At 38.1% G+C, this 18,173-nt stretch overlaps 2 gene segments (V, D, J or C); both read right to left on the bottom strand.

Moving 5' to 3' along the window:
- Positions 1-4,603: 4,603 nt before the first annotated feature.
- On the bottom strand, positions 4,604-5,142 carry LOC125104468 (T cell receptor alpha variable 9-2-like). The segment is given in 2 exon segments: positions 4,604-4,938; positions 5,060-5,142. Coding segments are annotated over 2 exon segments (381 nt in total).
- A 6,767-nt stretch (positions 5,143-11,909) lies between these two features.
- Positions 11,910-17,199, bottom strand: LOC125104790 (T cell receptor alpha variable 13-1-like). The segment is given in 3 exon segments: positions 11,910-11,953; positions 16,650-16,937; positions 17,085-17,199. Coding segments are annotated over 3 exon segments (384 nt in total).
- Between the last annotated feature and the right edge of the window lie 974 nt (positions 17,200-18,173).

The raw sequence follows: 18,173 nt of genomic DNA, 5'->3' as shown, positions 1-18,173 counted from the left end.
AACAGTATTTCTAAAAGATTCAAGGTCTAATGGGGATTCCACAAAACCTTGAAGAATTATAGTGAATAGTGTCTCCATTCCCCAATTTGCTTAGTTTGTTAGACTACGTGAGAATTCAACTATATGAAAATATGATAAAGGAAACCATCTGATAACATGTGTTATATATATTGCTGAAGTAACCATAATTTCTGAAATTACGACAGTTCTAGACCAAGACAGACAGTCACAATCTGTATTGATTATAATTGCAATCAGAATTTGGCTGATGAAAAACAAGAGGTCTGAACAATGTTCTCTCTAACTTTCACACCTCCATCTCTCCTGTGCAGTTCATGGACCCTGCTCATTCACACAGCTGAGTCTGACAGGGCCACTCGTTGCTGTTCAAAGTCAATGTTGTCCTCTCCCTTTCCTTCTCTTTGTGTTCCTTATTGTTTCCAGTCTTCTTTTCTTCATTCTTGCTCCCTCCACTCTCAGCAGAGATATGTATAATGGATTTCTAGAAACATGGCCTCAGATGTCCGAGGTTGATATGAAATGGCAGAACGTAAAACCTGAGATGAACTTTACACAAACCTCATCCCCCTTCTTCCCCACCTTTGCTATCTATAATTGGACTGGCTCACATGATTTCTGTTCTCTCTTTGAACTGTTCAACCTTGGGGCGCCTGGGTGGCTCAGTGGGTTAAGCCGCTGCCTTCGGCTCAGGTCATGATCTCAGGGTCCTGGGATCGAGCCCTGCATTGGGCTCTCTGCTCAGCAGGGAGCCTGCTTCCTCCTCTCTCTCTACCTGCCTCTCTGCCTGCTTGTGATCTCTCTCTGTCAAATAAATAAATAAAATCTTCAAAAAAAAACAACAACAAAAAAACGATTGAACTGTTCAACCTTGGACTATCAGAAAAATCTTTATTTCTGGTAAAGCCTAGAGTGCCCCCTAGAGTAATGAAGCTGTCAGCAAAGACACCTCAGATGAAGCAACTCTGCAGACACAAACCCCAGCCCCATTCATTCCAAGGTTCCTGATGAAGGAAGTGCCCATGATCAGAAAATAAAATAACTGCCTGGATTGAATGAGGATTAAAAGTGAACCAAATTCTACTTTTAAAAGGGAATTTCATGGAAATGGATATAAAAGATAATTTGGTAAGTCTCATCTTGTGCTGCTTATTTGCTTTCCTTACCTTAGTTCAAAAGAAATCCATAAATAGTTATTGAGTCTTTAGTTGCAATGGGGTAATTTACTAGAGCCAAGAATATATAAAAGATTAATGGAATATTATTCAGCAGTTTAAAAGAATGAAATCTTGCCGTCTGCAACAACATGGATGGATCTGGAGAGCATAATATTAAGGGAAATAAGTCAGTCAGAGAAAGACAAATACCATATAATTTCACTCATGTGGAATTTAAGAAACAAGCCAAATAAGGAAAAGGGAAAAAAATAAGAGGGAGATAAATCAAGAAACAGACTCATCATTAAACAGAAGAAACTGATGGTTACCAGAGGGAGAGGCTGGGGATTGGTTAAATAGGTGAGGAGATGAAGCAGTGCCCTTGTCCCGATGAGCAAACAACAGGTGTTCTGTGGAAGTGTTGAGTCACTATATCATACACCTGAAACTAATACAACACTGTATGTTAAGTAACTGGAATTTAAATAAAATCTGTGAGTGAGTGAGTGAATGAATGAATGAACCTTTTAAGATAATACATAAAAGTGGATAATATACTAGTTTACAGTCTACAGGGGAAAGAAAAAGGTAAATAGCTATAATAGAATCAATGAGTGGGACCCTAGGAGGAATGAAAAGGAAAAGCTATCTGATCCCAGAGGAGGTAGAAATGCTCGTACTTTCGGTCATTGTGCAAAATCTTATGAAGAATATGATCATTTTCTCCTTTCCCCTTTTTGGTGAAAGAACAGATGAAAACTCCCATAAACCTTTATGATGGCTTTTATGATTGAAGAGATTGAATACTGCACACTGTTGGTGGGAATGCAAAATGGTGTAACCATGGAAAACAGTATAGAGGTCTTCGAAAAGTTGAAAATAGAACTACAATGTGATCCAGAAATCCTACTTCTGAGTATTTATCAAAAAGAATTGAGGGACACCTAAATGACTCAGTTGATTAAACATCTCACTCTTGATGTGGAATTAGGTCATGATCTCAGTGTCCTGAGATGGAGCCCCATGGTGGGCTCTGTGCTGAGCGTGGTTCCTCCTTAAGAGTCTCTCTCTCCCTCTGACTCTCCCCACCCCCAACTCTCTCTCTCTTTCAAAAAAAAAAAAAAAAAAAGAGGGACACCAAGGTGGCTCATCAGTTAAGTGTCTGCCTTTGGCTAGGGTCATGATCTCAGCATCCTGGAATTGAGCCCTACATCGGGCTCCCTGCTCAACAGGGAGTCTGCTTCTCCCTCCCTCTCTGCTGCCCCTGTTTATATTTATGCTTTCTCTGTGTATGTGTTAAATGGATGAATAAAATCTTTTTAAAAAAATTGAAATCAGGATCTTGAAAAGATATTAAGCACTCCTGTGTTCATGACAGCACTGTTCCCAATAGCCAATTAGGCAAACAACTTGAATGTCCAAAAACAGTTGTACAGATAAAGAAAGTGTGCTCAATACATAAGTGGAGTACTATTCAGCCTTAAAGAGAACAAAAAAAAATGAAACCCTGCAAAATGCAAACTCGTGGATGGATCTTGCCATTATGCTAACCGAAATAAATCAGTCACAGTAAGAGAAATAATGCATGATTCCACTTAAATGTAGTATCTATGATAGTCAAACTCAAAGAATGAAAGAGTGAATCAAAGAAGAGTATGCCATGGGCTCTGGGGACAGGATAATGGGGAGTTACTGATCCACGAGCAAGATGAAAGAATAGAGAGTTGCTCTACAACATTGTACCCATTCCAACAATCATGTATCGTACATTTAGAAAATCCAGAGGTTCTGTCTCATGGTAAGTGTTTTTTACATTTTACAGATTAAATTTTAAAAAAAATAAGACCCTACAGGTCTCACCTGTTATAATGGCCAAAATCTAAAACACTAATACCACCAAATGTTGGTGTCAAAAACTTGGGAATACCCAGGTCAATCCAGTGAACTCCACCAAAGTGGTAATTAATAAAAGTGTCATGTGCACACACCAAAAAGACAGTTCACGAACTGGGAGCAATCAAACTAGGGTATGGAAAGAGGCTCGGGAGTATATAGTTGAAAAGCATCTTATATCGTGAGGAGACTGAGAGTGTCTGCTCTGTTTTAAAGAATTCAAGAGGTAAATGTGTATTATTAATGTGGGTTAATAATGGAGTTTTATTAAAGATTATATTTTTAAGCAACCTCAACCCCTACCATGGGGCTCAAATTTATAATGATGAGATCTGGAGTCACAGTTCTACTGAAAGAGGCAGTTAGCATCCCCCTAGTTTACTACATTTATCCAAATATCTGAGGACAACTCTTATTATATACCCTTTTGGATTGTTTAAAGTATAGTTTCACATGCATTTATATTTATAAGGTTTGAAAATAAAATTTATGTTTTAAACCAATTTAACAAAAAATTACATTATACTAAGAATATATAACTAATACAATAGGAAGTATATTAATATTCTGATCATAGCTCATTCATAAAATCTGCAGATAAAGAGATGATAATTTTAAAAGATTGCCACAATATTGGCAAACGCTGTCAGTGCAACATAGACATTGCTTTTCTATTATTCTTTACACAACTGTACTGACTCCCATACATTCTCCCAATTACATGATTTGTGGCCCTCTGTGAAAGGTTGCAAAACAGGAGCTAGAGAAATCAATAAGATTTCCCTCCCCATGTCACCTAACTATCGATATTGTTAGGAAACATCAGTGAAAGAGCATTTTCTCTCACCATATTTTCTGGGCACTGAGAACAATCACACTTGAGTTCTTACTGTCAGAAAGCCAACTGATTTGTTCAATTGGTCAGGACATGAGCTATATCTTCCCTTCTGTTTCTGCTCCCAAGGCTTCATGCTGAATATCAGCCTGAGCCTGCCACCTGATTCACTAGAAAAGAAAGCAGGGCCAAGGTTCCTGGTCTCTCTTTTCCTTGCTCGGGTACATGTGTTTCTCTTCCTTTCTTCCCTTCCCTTCTTTCTCTACTAACAGCTGGTTTGGAGCTGAAGCTCTCCCATCACCTCTCCTGCCACACTTTGTCAGGAAGACACTGGAAAGAGGCCACCTTCTCAGGCACACTGTGTGTCTCTAAAAGTGTCATAGACACAGAAACACCCACCAGGGTGCCCTGAACAACTTGTGGGGCTGGACGTTCACCACAAGGATGAGCAAGAGACCACTTCATTGTTATATGGTTTTACCTTGAAATTACTTATGCTCTGGCTGAGGAACTCTTGGCATGAAACTGGTCTCAGTGTCACTAAGAAACAGCTGGGGTTGAGGAATGTTACTTCTGGTTCTTATGTTCTAGTCATTTGTATGATTTTTGTATCAACCAGAGACTGACGGACAAACAACAGATTGTGCTGGAACCAGAGTGGATCAGGCAGAGACACTCAGCATCCAGGCCCCTGTTCTGCTCAGAGTTTGTGCTCAGCTCCCCCTGCAGTTCCTGTCACTGTGTCACTCAGGGCACAGTAGTACACAGCTGAATCCGATGCTTGCACTGAGCCTTTCTCCAAGTGGAAGGATTTGGAATCTCCGTCATAGGTGGCTTCAAATCCTTTGTTGCTTCCCTTCTCCTTGTGTCTCGAGGCTTTCAGGAGGAGCTCTATTCCTTCTCCCGGATACTGGACATACCAGAAAAGAGTGGGATAACTTGTTGTTGTATAAGTACAGTTGATATTCAGGGAAGCCTCTTCTGAGAGGGTCACTTGGCTCTCCATCTGAGTCACTGAGTCTCCATGGGTTTGTCCTGAGGGAAAATAAAAGAGACCTGTGTCACCTTATGTATAAAGCTCTTGGAAAAATTACAGTTAAGCATTTTGCTGACACAACGGAAGAAAGAATCCAATTTTAAGAAGCATTTTACTTACCAAGCATTAAGAGTACCACAGTCACGTAGACTGGAGAACACTTCATCTTTGGAGTGTCACCTAAATAATGTTCTTCATTCTTATCATGGAGAAGGTTGGAGTGACAGAAATGATCAGTGGACGCCCACATTTTACACGGGAAATGTGATTGTGGTAGGAAGCTCCACCCCCTGGTGGACAGGGACTGAAATGCGTGCATGTTGGCCAGAATCCTCCCCAAGTCAGCCATCTGTTTCATCCCTGACTTCATGAGGCACATGTCAGTCTTCAGGTGGCTCTTGGAAGTCTGAACAACAGCAATCCTGACCTCTCAGGTCTATTTTGTTCTTATTACCCTACCTGATATGGAAATTCTTTAACACACATCCCAGGGAATTTCTGTAGCTGAGAAGACACCCATGTTCTTGAGCATTTTAGAAGAGTTTTTTTTTTTTTATATTTTCATATATCCGTTCAGAGCCAGCCAATAATGCAATAGAATGTCATAAAAGAGTTTTAACTTGAAATCAAAGGAGGTAATAAGAAGTCATGTCATTATTCTTCACTTTTCAGACATGCACCCCACATGTGGAACAAGGACTGTCATTCATTACACGCTCACTGTATATTTGCTAAATTAAACAAAAATAACGAATGAACAGGTTTTGATTGAGAATCACTATTACTAGAATACAATATTTCCTCAGTCCTAAATCATACCAATTGTAAGGGATGCAATATTTTTAATCGAAGCTTTTTAGGAGGAAAAACCTTACATTATCTTGGGAATAGTCAATATCCCTGCATTTCAAAATCATTTGAAAAGTGAAAAATATTAACCCTAGCCAGAAAAAAACCATAATCACAGTTATCTAATCCCTATAGAAATTATTAAGGTAGGAATACCTTGCTCCACCATTTCAATTATTCTAATATAACATAACATAACTAGTGTATGTGAATCAGGCAACAAGTATTAATCATATACTTAGTGGATATCTAGCCTCGAGGATGCTTTTCACTGTTGCTGTGTGTATCATTATGTTGCCATACTCTCATCAAATAATTCTCCTCCATAGGGTAGGGAACCTTGAAGATGTGGATTTGCATCAAATGCCTGTAGTATGATGTAGGATTCCCTTCTCCCCAGCTTTTCAAATTGTTAAAGACATAACAGCTTATATTCACACAGTAGCTGATAGTAAAACCAATGTATCAGTGATTTAAAATTACACATATTATGATCCCATCACTAACTCCAGGGCTCATATTTTGCAGGGTTGAGACCCACAAGTTTATAATTTTTTAAACTTTTTTAAAATTCTCCACCATGGTTTTGTCATAGCCAGTCCCACACCGGTTTGTGAGATTTCATTTCTGATAACGTCCCTCTGGCCAAGATGGTCATCAAATATCAGGGGGAAATGTCTAGAGTCTGCATGGGAAAATGTCCCTGTGACTAAACAAATTTTTAAAAACTGGTCTTTTTCTACAATACACCAAAGACAAAAACAAGCACTTCCTTAGCTCCCATTTTATGATCATTTATTTCTTTAAAACAAAACAAAATAAAAACACTTCTAAGGATTATCAGAATAAAGTTCTGGAGAGGGACACATCTTTGGTAAAGCCCTATAACATTTATCTCCAGACACGTAGAGGAAGCATAGCTCGGGCTATTTCAGGCAGGTGGAAACACACCTCCTTCCCACAATATCCACAAAACTGCCTCTCTCCCTGTTTTAGATCATAGAGGAGACACATTTCCATAGGGCTTCTTCTTACTTAGCCACATGGAAGACATGACCACCTTCAGAAGCCTGGAGAACAACATGTTTGAGTTCTACGAGATGGAAAATGTCTTCTTCTTCTTCAATATAAGGGCTTGGCATTGTGAGGGGAGCCTGACAGGGTGAGGAAAGGATTGCTGGGTATGTGCTGCTGTGGCCCCAGAATAAGAAACAGGGGTTTCCTGGTGTAGCAAGTGTGTGGGTCATGTCATAATTCTCATGTCCCAGTGAGAGTCTCACTACCCTACATCCTTTTGCATTCAACAACCCTTAACTTGGAAACAATTGAAATTGAATTAGTAAAATTTTATATTGAAATTGAAATGAGGATTGATGGTTTAACTATGCTGTGTTCAATCATTGCATCTGTGATGAATATGGGTGGGTGGCACTTACTTAAAAATACTCCATGTGGGGCACCTGGGTGGCTCAGTGGATTACAGCCTCCACCTTTGACTCAGGTCATGATCCCAGGGTCCTGGGATTGAGCCCTGCATCAGCCTCTCTGCTCAGCAAGGAGCCTCCTTCCTCCCCCCGACCCTGTTTCTGCCTACTTGTGATCTCTGTCAAATAAATAAATAAAATCTTTAAAAAAAATACTCCATGTAATGGATTATGAAAGCAACATATGATTGAGAATCATGTTTCCTCACATTACATGTGCTGCTCTTTCACCTAAGGTAGAAATGAATCACATTGTGATAAGAAGGCAAAGTGTTTAGACATTCATTGTAACTCTTTCAAGGTACCTGTTGTTATGCCAGTGTTCCTCCTCACCACTCTTATCTGCTCAGATGCCTATGTTGGGGCCAAAAGTAGAAAAGTCCAATCATTCTTTGCTGAAGAGTTCACGTTGCAGCCCTCAGACAATAGGCCTGCCACCAAGGTCTTCTCCTTACTGTTCAGTTTCCACAGCTCAGCTCTGTTCAGAAAGGCCAGAATAGACACCAGTGTTTGGTCATTAGGTTATCAAGCCTTTGAACTTACGTTTTTCCCTTGCCTTAGCTGAACCACAGTAAGCTTTCATGTTTGTATTTTCAGTTCTAAAGGGAATATACTCTAGGTGACCCTATGTACCTCCACAGAACTTTTAATCATATAATAATTGATTGTAATAGAACTTTCCCTGTGTGAGTATGTTAAAAGTAAGGCTGTGCCCTAATGATATTCCTCCACATCATAGCAAACAGCAAAGATCCATTGCCTATCATTGTCTGTCTCTTGATACAGTAGCCAAGGCTTAACATCCTTGCCTTAACATCACTGTAGCCTCAGCTAAATTGGTTGAACCATCTTCAGAACTTGCATTGTATATGTTTGCATGAAACACGATGGAACCACATAACATACACACTGGCCTCCTCTCTAAGGGATAGACTATAACTATCTAAAAATGCCCAGCTAGCGAGTAAATGGGAAATATTATTAATTTCTACTCCTATCACTCAACTTTAATATATTTCTCAATGAAAGGAATCTCATAATTGTGCTTCTGTCATTCAAGAAGTGCTCATGTGCTGGACAGATCTTTTGGACATCCCGCATCAAATTCCAAATTAATAGATTCTTTAAAAAATAATTTTATGTTAAACATTGAAGAAGACAATATCAGCCTGGTCATGAAATTAGTACTCTAGACCCCTTTAGCAGAAGCAGTGCTAATTCTAGTAGCTGAACTAGTGAATATCTCTCAGGCACGCCATTTAAAAAAAAATATGTAGTCAGTGTCAGGCAATATGTTTTTAATGTAGGACACAGCTTCCAAATACTATAAAGATAATGAAGTTTCTTAACATTTTAACTTTCTTTAACCCTCTCATGCATTCTGTTAGAAGGGACAGAAAATACATGAATTTTTTTGAAGTCTTCATGCTACTCAAAATATTTTTTGCCATAAAGACAAAGTCTCACAATACAAATGACCCTGTAAAGCAGGGAAACATGAGGAGGTTATTTTACAAACACACCTTTCTAATCAAGGTTCTTATGCAAGAGCCTCTTATGGAACATAAAGACAAGTCCATGGAAAAGTTTAACAATTGCATCTTAGATGTAGAAAATTTGGCCCCAATTTTGTAAAGAATCACTAAAAATGACTGATTTCTTTGATCCATGAGAACAAGATATATCAAAGTCAGGATAGCATTCTGATAGAGGCAAATGATCACCAATGAACACTTACTAAAATCTGCCAGAGACAACACATGGCAGTAGGGGCATACTAGATGCAACTTTAAATGAACACTGGTGGGGAAACTTTTCTAGGATAGCAGATGATGGGGTCTTCATTCCTGTCTTGGAACTGATAAAATCTCATAAAATCTGGAAACATGGAATATGGTCTGGAAATCTGTTCCAAGGAAGTATTTGAGTATCTCTAAAAGGATCTTACACAATTTCATTCCCTTCATCATCTATGTGTATGTAATAATAATAGTATTTTATTTACTGCATGGATTGAAGCCCTCTCCCATCTGAAAATAACACCAATCACAAAAGTTAAAAATCAACTGGATTTTGGGTACCTGGTTGGTTCGGTCAGTTAAGTGTCTACGTTTGGCTTAGGTCATGATCTCAGGGTCCTAGAATTGAGCCCCTCCTTGAGCTCTCTGCTCAGTGGGGAACCTGCTTCTCCTTTTCCCTCTGCTGCTCCCCATGCTCTCACTCTCTCTCTTGCTCGCTCTCTCTCCACTCTGTCAAATAAATAAATAAAATCTTTTAAAAAGTAATCAACTGAATTTTGTGTTTACTACTGGTGCCATTTCAATTAATCTCTATGTGGAAAACATTTCTCTGAGATGTTTGGTAAGATTATCCCTCACATAGAAACTTCACTTTTCCTATCACCCTCATCCCCAATCCTCTCTTATAATGGAAACAAAAAATAGAATATGAAAACTGAAATGAGTTACTGTAGCAGATACACTTGGATTACTGTGGCCTAGTACATGTTAGCTTTAGCCACATCCTTTCTTCATAAAGTCCTGTGCTGTCTTACCGTAAACTGTTCCCTGTAGCCCACATAACTCAGAATGTCCAACCCAACCCTTCACAAACTGACTAGATAAGTAAACTCTTGACACTCTTCCTTCCATCATAGGCACAGATTACTCTCCTGGCCTTTCATTTAATCAGCTCTAAACAAAATCTCAGAGAAACACTGAGATTGAGACATGTGAAATAACCTTATTAGGCACTTTTTATTACCAGTTCAGCAGATAAACTACCAGAAATGGAACCTTGGTTACGTGTGTACCAACTAGTATGGCATCACGCAGCCTTCATTGACAGGAATGGGAAATGTTGCTCATATTAGAGTAACCTTTTCTTTCTTTCTTTCTTTCTTTCTTTCTTTCTTTCTTTCTTTCTTTCTTTCTTTTCTTTCTTTTTCTTTTTCTTTTTCTTTTTTTAGTAGGCTTCATGCCCAGTGTAGAACTCCACACAAGTTTTGAACTCACCACCCTGAGATCAAGACCTAATGAGATCAAGAGTCAGAGGCCTAACTGATAGCCGCCAAGGTGCCCCTCATGTTAGAGATCTTAAACTGAGGTTTCAAGAGAATCGGCAGAAGCAGACAGTTCATGAAAGTGAGTGCTGACCCAAGAAATGTGAAACAAACATCTACAGCATGAAGCAGATATCTCCATCCAAGGCCATTAAAAGAGATATCAGATATTTGGCAACACTGATGATCATACTCTTCTGTAGATTCTTTTGTTTCTTTGTCCTTTTAGGAATATATTCCCATTTTAATAATACTTACATATTTCTGAATTACCTGATTTTGTTTTTTTACTAATAAAATAACATGAGTATAGCCATTATTCAAGACACTACGTATCCTAATGCTGTAATTCATCTTTACTAAGTCATTGGTAGTGCAACAAAAGTAAAACATTATTGGACATGTTATTTTGTGCCAATGCCTGGAAAAGCCAAATAATAACCAGACCCCAATTAGAATGACTAAAGGAAATTTTGATCAATAAAATTTGTCTTAAAATGTCAGAAAAATTTAGAATAGAGTTGGTATAATGAGACTTATATGAACAACATGTCTCAATCTGAATATGTGATATCTAATATGGAGTGCTGGTCCAACACTCCATCGAACCACTCTGTTATTGATTGCTACAGTGTTTCTTTTCTAGAACTATAAGTTAAATCTTTAAAGCCAATGCAAACACTTGAAATGATAGCTTATTTCTATAAAATAACATAAAGTTTCAAAAAACCAGGACTAGGAAACACTGAGAGTGGCAGCAGGGGTGGAGGTCATACCTGTGCCCAAGGCATGTGCTTCCTATCACTAAGATACAGAGTGATTAGGTATTGTGCTCCATTCATATGATGTGTTTAAAGGAGAAAAATATGAAAGAACAAGCAAGATGTATAAAAAGTTATGGATGGGAGAGAGTATGATTACAAAGTTATAGAACAGGGGATTTTTGTGGAGCAATGAAGTTGTTCTTTATCATGATTGTATCATGGTTATATGAACCTATACCAGATACTAAATTTCAATATTCACAGATACAACTGTACATGAAAATAGACAATTTTTCTATATACTTTCTTTAACAAACATTTCAGACACTGAGAAAGTAAAAGAACTAATGTGGTTTCTATTTTCATGACTCAACTCTGCTTTATATATATATATATATATATATATATATATATATATATATGATTTTCTCATTTTGGAAAAGAAAACATCAGCCATGCCTCAGTGATAAACAAAATGGTAACAACAACAACAACAAAAAACGGGTGAAAATGGAGGAAAAAAAACAAAAATAATTACAAATATGATTAAGTTAAGGATCCTCAGATGGGTAGATAATCCTGGATAATATGAGTCCAAACTCAATCACATGTACACTTTTAAGAGAGAAGCTGAGGGAGGCTTGATAACAGGAAAAAGGAGAAATCAGTGAAACCACGGAAACCATGGAAGCAGAGATTGGGTGGTGTGGTCACAAGCCAAAAAATGCCAGCAGCAACCAGAGCCAAAGAGACAAGGGACAGTTTCTACCCACAGCTTCTGGAGTGGGTACAGATCTGTTGACATCATGATATCAGCCCTGTGAAAATAATTTCAACTTCTGGCCTTCAGAACAATGGTAGAAAGAATTTCTGTCGCTTTAAGCCAATAAGCCTGTGATAAATTGCCCAGAGATGGTAGGAAACAAATCCGCTAACCTTGATAAATTCTTAAAGCCTGAATGTGTCTGTATCTAAGCTATGTATTGACTCTGCACACTCTGACTAAGCATTTTCTTTTCTTCTTTTGAATACATTCTCACCTAAGTATGATAAAGCAGTTAAGTTAACAATAACTGTACCCGCTTTCTCTTCCATCTTGGTTTAAGAAGAAATAAAACAGTAGAATATAAGCTGTGCTTCCCTCTGACTCCTTTTTCAGGCTTGGAGGAAATGGACCTATCAACAGTCACCTTGCTTCTACTAGACAGGAGCTAGTGGTGTTATCAAATAATCAAAGCTGGTTGAGGTGTTGGGCTACAGTACTGACCTTTCTTATTCAGATATTTTTTAAAATTTATTTATATATTTGAAAGAGAAAGAAAGATAGCAAGGGAGAATACAAGCAGGGGAGTGGGAGAGGGAGAAGCAGGCATCCTGCTGAGCGTGGAGCCTGATGCCGGGCTGGGAGGGGTTATGAGGGGTTGTGGGGGTGTGTTGGGAGGGCTCCATGCTTGGCTTGATCCCAGGACCATGGGATCATGACCTGAGGTGAAGGCAGATGCTTAACAACTGAGCCACCTAGGTTCCCTTCTTATCAGATGGTTTAAACTGAATTAAACCTAATGACATTCCCTAGAAGAACAAACCAGGTAGCTCATAACTGTCAACCATAATTCAGCTAAGAGAGATCATTCTCATCATACCAAATCACCAATTATGTCCATCCATATGAAAAATATGAGATATCTAGAAAATAGCTTACCCCTGAGCAGGGGTGGGAGAATTAGGAAATCAATTATTTATGCAAATTCTTTCCTTACATCAATTTAATCTTCAGCACTAAAAAATTACTTTTTAAAAACTGAAGAAGTACTATTTAATTCAGTCAAAACATGAAAATAAGACAGGAAAATTTGTAACAAATTATATCTACAATAAATATTAATCTCAATGTCTTCTGTAGTCCACTAGCAAGACGTGAGTAAGGTGCATGATAGATGTGTATAAAATTTTTCCCACATATACCAGGAAGAAATACTTCAATGATAAGTAACAATAAAAATGAAATGCCTAAAATTTAGCTTATTTACCTTAAAACAATTCAGCTTTTTTGAGAAATTAATAGAAGGAAATACTATGTACTTCAATAACCAAATACAGACTTTTAGGATTTTATTAATCACAAGTTAACTTATAAATTCATAAATTTAATGAATAAATTTAATTTAATCTCAAAGCCTAAATAAAAATTTTAAATATATAGCAGAATTCACCTTTTCTTTCTTCTTTTAATAAATATCTACTGATGATCAATTACATACAAAAGTTTGTGCTAATCACCACTGGTACTCAACATAGTACTAGAAGTCAGCGTCAGCAATCAGACAACCAAAAGATATTAAAGCCATCCAAATACGCAAAGAAGAAGTCAAACTATCACTTTTTGCAGACGATATGATATTTTATGTGGAAAACCCAAAAGATTCTACTCCAAATTTGCTAGAATTTGTACAGGAATTCAGTAAAGTCTCAGGATACAAAATCAATGCACAGAAATTGTTACATTTCTATACACCAACAACAAGACAGAAGATAGAAAGATTAAGGAGTCAATCCCATTTACAATAGCACCCAAAACCATAAGATACCTAGGAAAAAACCTAACCAAAGATGCAAAGAATCTGTATAAGAAAAGTATAAATTACTCATGAGAGAAATTAGGGAAGACACAAAGAAATGGAAAAATGTTCCATGCTCATGGATTGGAAGAACAATTATTGTTAAAATTTCTATGATACCTAAAGCAATCTACACATTTAATACAATCCCTTTCAAAATCCCATCCATTTTTTTCAAAGGAATGGAACAAATAATCCTAAAATTTATATGGAACCAGAAAAGACCAAATACCCAGAGGAATGTTGAAAAAGAAAGCCAAAGTTGGTGGCATCACAATTCCAGATGTCAAGCTCTATTACAAAGCTGTCATCATCAAGACAGTATGGTACTGGCACAAAAACAGACACATAGATCAATGGAATGGAATAGAAAGCCCAGAAAAAGACCCTCAACTCTATGGTCAACTAATCTTCAACAAAGCAGGAAAGAATATCCAACGGAAAAAAGACAGTCACTTCAACAAATGGTGTTGGGAAAATTGGATAATCACATGCAGAAAAATGAAACTGGACCATTTTTTTACACCACACACAAAAATAGGCTCAAAATGGATGAAGGACCTCTGTGTGAGACAGGAATCCATCAAAATCCTTGAGGAGAACACAGGCAACAATCTCTTCGACTTCAGCCGCAGCAACTTCTTCCTAGGAACATCTGCAAAAGCAAGGGAAGCAAGGGCAAAAATGAACTATTGGGATTTCATCAAGATCAAAAGCTTTTGCACAGCAAAGGAAACAGTTAACAAAACCAAAAGACAACCAACAGAATGGGAGAAGATATTTGCAAATGACATATCAGATAAAGGGCTGGTACCCAAAATCTATAAAGAACTTATAACACTCAACACCCAACACCCAATCAAGAAATGGGCAGAGGACATGAACAGACCTTTTTGCAAAGAAGACATCCAGATGGTCAACAGACACATGAAAAAGTGCTCCACATCACTCAGCATCATGGAAATACAAATCAAAAGTACAAGAGATACCACCTCACACCAGTCAGAATGGCTAAAATGAACAAGTCAGGAAATGACAGATGCTGGCGAGGATGCAGAGAAAGGGGAACCCTCCTACACTGTTGGTGGGAATGCATGCTGGTGCAACCATTCTGGAAAACAGCATGGAGGTTTCCTCAAAAAGTTGAATAAGAGCTACCCTAAGACCCAGAAATTGCACTACTGGATATTTAGCCTAAAGATACAAATTTACTGTAGTGATCCAAGTGGCACGTGCACCCAAATTTTATAGTAGCAATGTCCACAATAGGCAAACTATGAAAGAACCTAGATGTCCATCAACAGATGAATGGATAAAGAAGAGGTGTTATATATATATATATATATATATATATATATATATATATATAACACAGTATTCCAGTATATATATACGGGAATACTATGCAGCCATCAAAAGAAATGAAATCTTGCCTTTTGTGACCACATGGATGGAACTAGAAGGTATTATGCTGAGCGAAATAAGTCAATCAGAGAAAGGCAATTATCGTATAATCTCCCTGATATAAGGACGTTGAGAAGCAACAGGGGGGGTTTGGAGGGTAGGAAAGGAATAAATGAAACAAGATGGGAACAGGAGGGAGACAAACCATAAGAGACTCTTAATCTCACAAAACAAACTGAGGGTTGCCAGGGGGGAAGGGAGGGTAGGGAGAGGGTGGTTGGGTAATGGACATTGGGGAAGGTATATGCTATGGTGAGTGCTGTGAAGTGTGTAAACCTGGCAATTCACAGACCGTACCCCTGGGGCTAATAATACATTACATGGCAATAATAATAAAAAAATAGTTTGTGCTATATAAGATACAACTTTTACTTCTAAATTATGAGTGTAAATGTGAACACATACTAACAAAATTTGAAAAGAGTCTAATCCTCAACTCATATTCTTGAAGAACTCACTTCTTTTAATTTCCTTCAAAAATACAAACAATAAGTACCATCGCTGGGCTCTAAAGAAAATTCCAACTCATATTTTCTCAATAAGAAAATAATCAGAATGCATACAAAGGGCTATCAAATTTTACCAGAAATATAGAAGAAGAAGAAAATTTAAAACAGAATTGTGAATTCTGAAAATCTCTCACAGAGCTATTAAAAAGCAGGTGTTGGAGGAGGAGACTTAAAATTGAGAATACTCAATTCATGATATAACATTAAGTGAAAAAAAAATCAGAATCCTACTTACATTAGATTTAAGAAGAGAGCAAACCAAACATTAGTAATAAATTATCTGGGTACAGAATTATCAATTTCACTATTTATATTTTACATATTTTCTGTGTTTAGCATGTAATGTTTTATAACAAGGAAAAAGTGACATTTGTAACATTTGAAAGACAAGAATCAAAATTTATCCGTAATAGGCTGTGCTAATGTATTAAAAATTATTTGTATGACAGGGTTCTGAATAGCAAATGTAAAGTCATCTTTAAAACCCAAACTTCAGGGACGCCTGGGTGGCTCAGTTGGTTAAGCAGCTGCCTTGGGCTCAGGTCATGATTCCAGTGTCCTGGGATCGAGTCCCGCATCAGGCTCCTTGCTCAGCAGGAGCCTGCTTCTCCCTCTGCCTCTGCCTGCCATTCTGTCTGCCTGTGCTTGCTCTCTCTCCTTCTCTCTCTGACAAGTAAATAAAATCTTTAAAAAAAAAAAAACCCAAACTTCACAATAAAACATTACTAACTGCCTTCAAGAATCCATGAAGCATCAGTCATCTAACAAAATGCTCTAACTCTGTCCAGGTCATCATTAAATTACTTTTCCTCTTATATGCTTTTAATGTCTAATACGTTAGCTTCCACTTGTGGATAAACAACAGCACAAAAGCTATCCTTGAAGGTCTATGTCAAAAGACAGGGGACTGCCCCAGTACCAGGTTTCAGTGCAGGCAGCAGGCCTGGGAAGCAATGTGTCTTTGCTGCGCAGAAGTACACAGCTGAGTCTTCAGGCTGGGTGTCTCTGATGTGCAGGGAGAAACGTTTGGCCCTCCTATTCAATAAAACAGTGAGTCTTTGGTCTTCTTTTGTGGCCACAGTTGAAAGAATGTATGTAAGGAGCAGGGGACCTTTTCCAAGTTCTGGCTTATACCAAGGGAAGAATTCTGAGGCCCTGTCTGAATAACTGGAGCTGATAACAGAGCTGCTTCCCTCCTGGACACTCAGGGTAGAAGGATGCTGCTCCACATTCTCTCCCTGGCTGAACCCTGTGCAGAAAGAAAACATCAGAGAAAGGAGAAGAGATTCCAGGTTATTATGCTTCAGAATTCTGTTTTTCTACATTAAGTGGAGGAGACCTGAGTAAAGCCAATCTTGAGTTCTGAAGAATATCCCCTAATATACTCTGAATTCACAGTTCAGTTGCAGCCACGAGAACGTGATTAAAGCTCCCATGGATGTCTTCATGGTTCCTCCCAGTTAAGCTCACATTCAGAATTGCAGCCTCCAGCCAGCTCAGCTCCTTTTCTTATCAGGGCATCCCTTCTTTCCTGTAACAGAGTAACTTCCCACATTGTCTACCTACCAATAAGAAAAAGACTCTGCTGCTGCCATAGTCTAGTCCATCAGATGCACTAAAATGAACCCTCTACCTGTTCTGCATCAGCACAGGTGCACTGCCATCTTGTGGTCACATCTCTAGGGAACTCGCTGGGGAAATGCTTTTCTCTTAGCCTGTGCCTCTGAGGGACTCACAAGCATCAGGGCAGCAATCAGTAAAGCAAATTAATCAACTTTTAATCAGGAATGGATCTGGATTTGTCAAATGCCTTTTCAGTACCTATTGAGATGCCATCCCAAATTGCTTATTGGCTTCTTGTCAATCTCTTTAATATTATTGATAAATTGTCACAATAAAATATAAAGAAAATGTAATTTTCCCATTTTGCAAATAATGAAACATAGCTCCCAAGTATCAAGAAATTTGTGTCAGAGCTAATAGTTTAGAACACAGAGCAGGATGATATCAAAAACCTGTTCTCAGTTTTTTCCACCGTTAATTGTCAGAGAAAATGTTCATTCATTGCATCTGTGACAGAAGTGGGTGGGTGGCACTTACCATAACAATTCTGTATGTAATGGATCATGAACACAATGTAAGGTTGAGAATCATGTATCATCACACTCTATATGCTGCTCTTTCACTGAAGGTAAAAATAAATCATGTTATGATAAGAAAGCAACTGTTTACAAAGAAATGGGAAGAGTTTCCATGCTCATGGATTGGAAGAACAAATATTGTGAAAATGTCCACACTTCCCAGAGCAAGCTATACAGTCAATGCAATCACTAACAAAATACCATCACCATTTTCACGAAGCTGGAATAAACAATCCTAAAATTTGAATGGCACCAGAAAAGACCTGTAATAGCCAAAGAAAAGTTGAACAAGAAAACCAAAACTGAGGGCATCAAAATTCCCGACCTCGGGGCACCTGGGTGGC

Source organism: Lutra lutra, chromosome 7, assembly GCF_902655055.1.
Source record: "Lutra lutra chromosome 7, mLutLut1.2, whole genome shotgun sequence".
Classification (NCBI taxonomy): Eukaryota; Metazoa; Chordata; class Mammalia; order Carnivora; family Mustelidae; genus Lutra; species Lutra lutra.
The sequence above is the reverse complement of the archived record's forward strand: the minus strand, read 5'-3'. Positions and strand labels throughout refer to the sequence as shown.